This window comes from Neophocaena asiaeorientalis, unplaced genomic scaffold (assembly GCF_003031525.2).
Source record: "Neophocaena asiaeorientalis asiaeorientalis breed wild unplaced genomic scaffold, Neophocaena_asiaeorientalis_V1.1 scaffold429, whole genome shotgun sequence".
Lineage (NCBI taxonomy): Eukaryota > Metazoa > Chordata > Mammalia > Artiodactyla > Phocoenidae > Neophocaena > Neophocaena asiaeorientalis.
This window is the reverse complement of record NW_020173550.1, coordinates 3,816,678-3,823,991: the sequence shown is the minus strand read 5'-3', so window position 1 is coordinate 3,823,991 and position 7,314 is coordinate 3,816,678. Positions and strand designations below refer to the sequence as shown.

Genomic DNA, 7,314 nt, shown 5'->3' with positions numbered 1-7,314 from the left:
CCCAAGGGACACACACACCGCACCTCCTTGTCCGGGCTGCGCCGGGTCCGGGGGTGCGCCTGAGAGCCCCAGGACTCCTGGCCTTTCTGCTCACGCCACCAGGCCAGATTACTCCCCTCCCCTCCCCGACGTCCGCGCTCCAGCTAGCTGCCGAGAGCTCGCACCATCCTCCCGCCGCGGGGCTGTCCCTAACGCGGCTGCAATCCATTGACCCGGAAGGGGCGAGATCAGCGCAGCGGTTCCAGTCCCCGGGGCGCACAGCTCAATGCGCCCTGGCGCTGGAGGGGGAGGAAAAAGTGGGACGCGGAGGCCCGGCTCATTTACCGCGATGTCCCAACGCCCGGGGTCCCGAACCGCGGCAGGCGACTCCGGGGGCGCGAGGCCCGGGCGAGCGGAAAGCGCCGGGAGCTGAGACCCGAGCGCCGAGGTGCAGGTTCCCGGCCCGCTGCTCTCCCGGCCTCGGTGGGCGAGGGCGATGTGGGCCCGGCTCTCCAGGTTTGCCCGGGGAGCCTGAGTTCTTTCGGTAATGAAGATTCGTGTTTGCACCGCTTGAGAGGGGTTAGCAATCCTTTCCACGTCCAAAATCTCATTTGATCCTGGCAGCAAACCAGGGAAGAAAGGCAAGCCTGCGGATCTGAGAGAAGGATTTGAACTCAGGGCTGCTGATGTCAATTTCTTCCAAGGTGCCCTTTCTTCTACGACTTCCTAGAGCGCGGCAGTCCGCCGAGAGAATTCCACTCTAGAATAACGTGCTGGAAGGTTTGTGACTTAAAGTTTTTAATCGGGTTCCCCTCCCAGCCGAGCTTGGAGCGAGGACTCTGCCGGCTCCCAAAGAGGAGTGGGAAGAGCGCCTACCCGGCGTGCTCTGAATGGAAAGGTTCTAAATTCGTCGTGATTTGGGTGCCTGGCTTGTTGTAAACACACGCCTAACCAGACAATCGCTTGCACCTCTGGAGGCAGGAGGATACCATAATACTGGTTTTCTAGGAAGTCGTGGAATATGTTTTAGAAGTGTTAAAATATTTGATTCATTGTTTATTCTACATATTTACGCTGAGGAAATAATCCAAAATGTTGTCAAGGATGAAGATGTTCTCTGAAGCCTTGTTCATAGCGACAGAAAAAAAAAAGCTGTAATGTAAAAGTATAAACAGTCTATTATGGTTCATCCATAACATGGACTATTATATTGCCATTTTAAAATATATCTGTAAAAACTCTTTAGAGAAGCTACACATGCTCATGATGTAAATTTAAAATATACAAGCTCGCATATCCCCTATGAGCTCACACATGCAAAAATATATAAAGAAGGAAGTGAGCTAAAATATCATCTCCGGATGGATCTCATTTTTCTTTTCAACTTTTCCTAATTTTTTCCAAAGTGTGCGTGACTTTTATAATCAGAAAAAAATAACAAAATTTAAATAAATGTATAAGTCATTGAAAGATTTCGATGTCTCTGAGGACAAAGAGATGTCTCTTTGTGGGGGGGGGAGGAGGGAGGAGTTCTGTTTTGGCAAAACAGGGGTCCTGGTGCACCTTGCCATTGACGAGCTGGGCCACCTCTGGAGTCGCTCAACCTCTCTGATTTCGACTCTTCACTAATAAAAGAAAGGAAAGCTGGAAACACTCAGGGTATATCTTCGATGTAAAGATCGAATGATACGATATATAAGAAATTATTTCTTGGCTGAACCATCAAATTTGCCAAAAATTTGCATGAATTTTTCCGAGAAATTTTGTGCTCACTAGCCTGAGGAGATGTGTACAGTTTATCTGGGTTTCAGGAAATAATAATGCCCAGTTAGTTCTTATAATATTGAATTCTCCTAAGAAGGTTTATTTAAGAAACATTGTATTTGAAATTCCAAAAAGAATTCTAATGAGATCTCATATGGATTAAATAAATTTTTTTTAACTTCTTAGATTCCGTGCTACGACTGCTGACCTGGAATCATGTTTGGATTAAAAAATTTTTTATAACTTCTTAGATTCCGTGCTACGACTGCTGACCCGGAATCATGTTTGACTGAACCATGCAGCATGAGTAGTAACTATCGCTGATATTTTCATACATGTTATCTCTTAATTCTCACAATCATCCTGTGATGGGCTTATTCTTATCTCCATTTTTTTTTTTTTTTTTTTTTACTTAAGATTGGGAGGGTAAATACTTTGCTCAAAGCCCACAGTTGATATGCTCCAGAGCGAGGGCCGGACCTGTGGATTCCACCTGCATAACCACTGCACACACTGCCTCCCTTTACTCGGTCCGGCTGTGCCCAAGGAGCTTTCCCGAAGATTTGATGCTCCTCAAAACTTCCCGCCCCTTCGTGGGGCGCCGCGTTCGTACACACATGCACACACACTCAAGACAATCAACTTTAGGGAGGATAAAGGGGAGGAAAAGAAGGGCCCTGGGGTCGTGAAGGGCAAGGTGAGCACCTGTCTGGCCCCTACACCCCGGCGGGGACTATTACCTTTCTCCTCCTTACCCATTCACGGAGCCTATAAAGAGGTCAGGGGCTCCCCCAATATAGCTCCCAAGTCCTTTCTTCACTCCAGGTCTGAGATGTCCCTCCTGGGAAGTGGCAGATCTCGGCTCCCTACATGCGGACTCGGCTCTCAGTGAGACATATCCACCTCAGTCTAGGCCGTGGAGGGTCCAGACTCGCTCCTCTGCGGTCCAGCCTCTGCTCCCTGGAAGGAGCTCTCAGCCTCCTGGCCCTTGCCGTGCGCGCACTTACACTCACGCGTGCAGCTCCAATCCCGCGGGTGCCCAGCGGTCTCCACCTGAGTTTTCCTCTGCCAGGCGTTGGACAGTTGAGCTAAGGCTAGGCCGGAGGGACCAACTAGGGTTGCAGAGCAAGGGTTCCACCCCCATCCCCGCACACCCTCTAGGAGAGTCCCGAGGGACCCAAGGTTGACCTGGGAAGCTCCCGTTTGTACTGTATTCACAGAGATACGAGCCGTGCGCAGGCTCTCTCCCGTTTTCCTTGCTTTCGAGAACCCAAACCTTTCGGAAGGTTGCTCGGGGTTGGAGAGGAATTAGAAGGGCGAGAGAAGAAAGGACTGGGGCGGGGGGAGATGCTGAGCTAACACGTGGGTTCTGCGGGAACCAATGGGGGTCCGCGGTTTCGTCACCCGGCCCGGTCAATCGACTGGCAGGGATGGCCCAGAGGAAGGCGCAGTACGGGACGCTGCGTGTCTATCGTAGACCTTGGGTCTGCGGAGTCTTCAGCGGCAAAACAGAAAGCTCAGTGCGCTGCGCTCTGTGGGGACCGGGGACGCCCCAGCCCCGCCCCCTCCTCCTTCAGCATGTTACTGAACCCTGTCACCTCCACTCCCTTTTCGGTCAATGACATCCTGAGGCTGGAGCGTGAGCAGATCGGCCCGGAGGCCTTGCAACTCAGGGGTGCACGGAGGAGCCCGGAAAGCTCTCAGTACCTGCTACCGGTCCCAGAACAGCGAGGGTCGGAGGTTCCCAGCACCGGTAGCGGCGACGGCGACAGAAGGCAGGAAGGGTCGGAGCCTCCTGAAGGTCCCTGTGAGACAGTCACAGAGATGGACGCTGAACTGGTGGGCGAACCACGTGAGTACGCCCTCGGGTCTTGGCTCCTACAGGGAGACCAAGAGGTGGGGTGGATTATTACCAATCGGCTCGTGGGGGGACACGCATCTCCTGGTCTTCCCGGCTCCGAGGGCTAGCCCCGTTTTCCTTCACATGAAGAGTCCGAAAGACAGGACTCTTAGCCCCCTCTAACATCTCCTCCAGACATCCTAACGAAAATGAGGTCCTGAATCTTGGGGGTTCACTTCCCATAAACTCCAGCTTCTCTTTCTTACAGCAAAGCCCTCTACAGTATCTTAGCTGTGCTCCGTCACCACCAGCTTTGCCAGCCATCTCTCACCCTCTATACCCTAAACCGTCTGCCGAAAGTGTAGCCGTCAAAGCAGCCGGGCGCTTTGGGAGTGGAAACTCCTTAGGCTCTGGGGTCAATCCCAGCCCAGCCTTTTCTTGGGGCTTGCCGAGTGGCCTGGCCAGTCCAGTCGTTCCTCTGCCTGGAGCACGGTAAGGGCAGCTCGCGTTTTAGCTGTTCTGGGAGACGAACGACTCCAGTGGAGTCTCAGCGCCTGGTCTCCGGAGGCGCAACCTTGTGCTCTGGCAGAGAGGCCAAGGCATCTGCGACCAGCGGCAGGAAGGGAAGAGGTGGACGGGGGGTTGTGATGGGCTGGCGCTTGCCAGCCGGGAAGTTTTGGCGGGAGAGGCTCGACATTCGGGGGGATGAAAAGGCTACTCCTCCTCTTTCCAAACCTCTGCATCTTGGTCCGCAGCCTCCATGCCGGTCTGGGGGCTCCCGAGAGGCGCCTCGCAGGTCAGGCCTCCTCGGCCAGGCTGTGCCACGGACACTCCATTCGAGCCTCAAACTAACCACATGAAGAAAATTAAGATGCTGGTTCAGGGTTATTCGTCGACTTGCAGGCTGCTCCAGGAGTCTGGAGAACAGTACACTTTGCTGTGTTCCCAAAGAAAGCTGTGAATTTTCTGCAGCGGACCCTAAACCTTAATCTCTCCCAGCGCTGCTCAGACAGCTCGCCGTTCACTTCGGCTTTGCCGAAAAAGGGGTCACGCTCCTCTGACCATTGCTGTCACCTGGCAGCTGAAGATAGCCGCAGGGCTTTCCTCCTCCGCTGGCGTGCCCGGGTCAGCTCGCTGTTCTGCGGCTGCGGTTGTCGCCGAGAAGGGGCCAGCGCCCGGCTCCAGGAAATAAGCCCAGGGGCCACGGCAGCCACCGTCGCGCGTGGAAGGGATCTTCCCTGGGGGATTCTGTGGCCTCCTCCGTCCTCAACTTGCTTTCAGGGACGCAGGGTGAGAGGGGCTCCGAACTATGACCGGGAAGGCACGGAGTGGCCTGCAGTCCCTCGGTCTGCGTGGTCAGCGACTCCCAAATGGGGTCCTGCTTGTTCCACAGAGTCACCGAAGGCCAGCTGTTACTTTTTGATTTGCTAAGAAAACACACCCTCGTCAATATCTTTCCTCTTTGCCGGGAGAGATGTCCTAAGTTTGTCTGGGCACAGGCTTCTCTGAAGGAAGGTTTTATTTCCTCAATCTGAAATACCAAACAGCCCCTTGCCCCAGGAGACTGCGCCAGTGCGGTTGTGGATTTGGAGTCGGATTCCAAGTAGTACCGGCTCTAATTAGGGGCTTCCTGCTCCGCCTCGCCAAGAGCATGCATCCTTTCACGTTCCCGGTTTTCTCCTGGCGTGAATTTCCACGAAAACTCAGCATTTCCTTCCTACCTACCCTTGGATAAAAAGCAGAACTTTGCCAAATCAGGAGATGTGGGAAGAAGGGAAGGAAAGTCTGCGTCTTGGAGGGTCCCGAGCACAGTCGCCCAGGGGTTATCTTCGAGGGCGCTGCCCGATCCGAAGAGGAAGTCCGGGAGAAGCCAACGCCACCCGCTCTCCCGGGAGACCCCAAAGGAGAAAGAGGAGGCTTTTTAAAAAGCCAAATGTGGATCTTAACTTTACATACCCCGCAAAGAGAACCTCAGTTTCCGAGCCAAGAATCAGCAGCCAGAAAATAATTTTTATTTTATTTTATGTTGTTAATTTGGATACAGAGCATCGCGTCCAAGAAAGATGGGAAGGGTTCCTGGTGCCAGTGGAGCATCTGATGACCAAAGAGACAAGGATGTGAGCAAAGATGAGGTGAAGGTGGGAGGCACTGGAGACCCTGGCGCCTGGGCTAGAAACCAAGTACCCTGCGGTGCGCGCCGGGCCACAACGGATAGCCAGGCGGATGGGAGTCTCTGGGCAAGCATGTCACCGAGTTTTGGTTCTCTCTCTCTCTGCCTCTGTCTCTCTCTTTCCCCACCAAGAGCAATCTAAAGTCAGTCTCTAATAGGCTCGCAGCAAAAGTTTCCCCAAACTCGCCCACACTTTAGAATTGCAACCACAGGGAACAGCCCAGATACAGACATTCTAAGAAGAGAACGAAGCTTAGACTCTGGATCAAGAGTCTATCTTTGGGGAAACGACTGTACACTGGGTACCACTGAGTGTCACAATTTGCAATATGTTCCAGCAGCTGCAAAAGCGACAGAGCATGGGGGAAAGGAACAAGCTTTGGGACGGGGTGAGGGGTCAGCAGAAGGGAGAGACGGGGAACCGAAGTGAAGGTTACTAGGAGGGGAGGGGAGTCCCTTGAAAACAGTGTAAGCATCTCTCGGGTGAGCCTTAGGCTGGCGCTGACGGTGTTCCTTCCTGTGCTTTTAGAGTCCGGCCTCAGCGCAGCCTCGCCCCCCTGCGACGGTACCCGAGTGCAGGAGCGCGACGTGGGTGATAGCGGCGGCGGCGGCGGCGGCGCGCGCGGGGATGGCTCGGAGCATCCCAAAGGGCGGCCCCGGCGGAAGCCCCGCGTGCTCTTCTCGCAGGCGCAGGTGCTGGCTCTGGAGCGGCGCTTCAAGCAGCAGCGGTACCTGTCGGCGCCAGAACGCGAGCACCTGGCCAGCGCCTTGCAGCTCACGTCGACGCAGGTCAAGATCTGGTTCCAGAACCGGCGCTATAAGTGCAAGAGACAGCGCCAGGACAAGTCCCTGGAACTGGCGGGCCACCCGCTAGCGCCACGCCGGGTGGCGGTGCCCGTGCTGGTGCGGGATGGCAAGCCCTGCCTGGGCCCCCGCACGCCCGCCTTCCCCGGCCCCTATGGCGCGGCCGCGGCGCCCTATTCCTGTTTCGGCGGCTACGCGGGCGCTGCCTACAGCGCTCCCTACGGCTGCGGCTACGCCGGCGCGCCCCCGGGCCCCGCGCCCCCCGTACCCCAGGCCAGCTCTGGCTTCAGCGGGGGGGGACCGAGCGCCAACCCGCAGGGCCATCTGCCCGCCACGCTTCAGGGGGTCAGGGCCTGGTGAGGCGTCTTGGCTCGGTTGCGCCACCCTGAACAGATGCTCGGTCCCGCCTCTCCGCTAACCTTTCGCGGCCGGGATGAGGGAGCGCCGGCGTGGAGGAAATAGGCCACCCGATGGCATTTCTCTCCCGAGCGATCCCTGGGACTAGGAATTGCCTTCGACTAGCCATCCAGCTGAAGGCCCTGGGGGCGTTCTTCTCCCGAGAGACGCAACGCGGGGCCTCCGCCAGCCGCCCACGAAGCAGCACTGGGAGGGAGGAAAGCCAAGGGTGGCTGGCAGTTTCGGGCGTCAGAGTAGTAGTTCTGAGGCAGATGACTTTTCAGGCCTCAAATACAGGGGCTGAGAGGCTCCTTAATTTGTGTGCAGCAGCCCCAGGGAATAGGGAGGTGATGGGGGTGCT

The 7,314-nt window shown here is 55.7% G+C and overlaps 1 protein-coding gene across 1 annotated transcript; it reads left to right on the top strand.

The window, feature by feature from the left end:
• Nucleotides 1–3,321: 3,321 nt before the first annotated feature.
• NKX2-6 (NK2 homeobox 6) lies at nucleotides 3,322–6,917 on the top strand. The gene is made up of 2 exons (XM_024747666.1): nucleotides 3,322–3,595; nucleotides 6,283–6,917. The coding sequence occupies exons 1-2, from the start codon at nucleotides 3,322–3,324 to the stop codon at nucleotides 6,915–6,917; spliced, it is 909 nt and encodes a 302-aa protein (XP_024603434.1).
• The last annotated feature ends 397 nt before the right edge of the window (nucleotides 6,918–7,314 follow it).

Excerpts from the sequence above, each read along its gene's own strand:
- NKX2-6 (XM_024747666.1), top strand. The coding sequence starts at position 3,322 with ATGTTACTGAACCCTGTCACCTCCACTCCCTTTTCGGTCAATGACATC. Across the intron at positions 3,596-6,282 it reads TGAACTGGTGGGCGAACCAC|AGTCCGGCCTCAGCGCAGCC; the intron begins GTGAGTACGCCC and ends CTGTGCTTTTAG.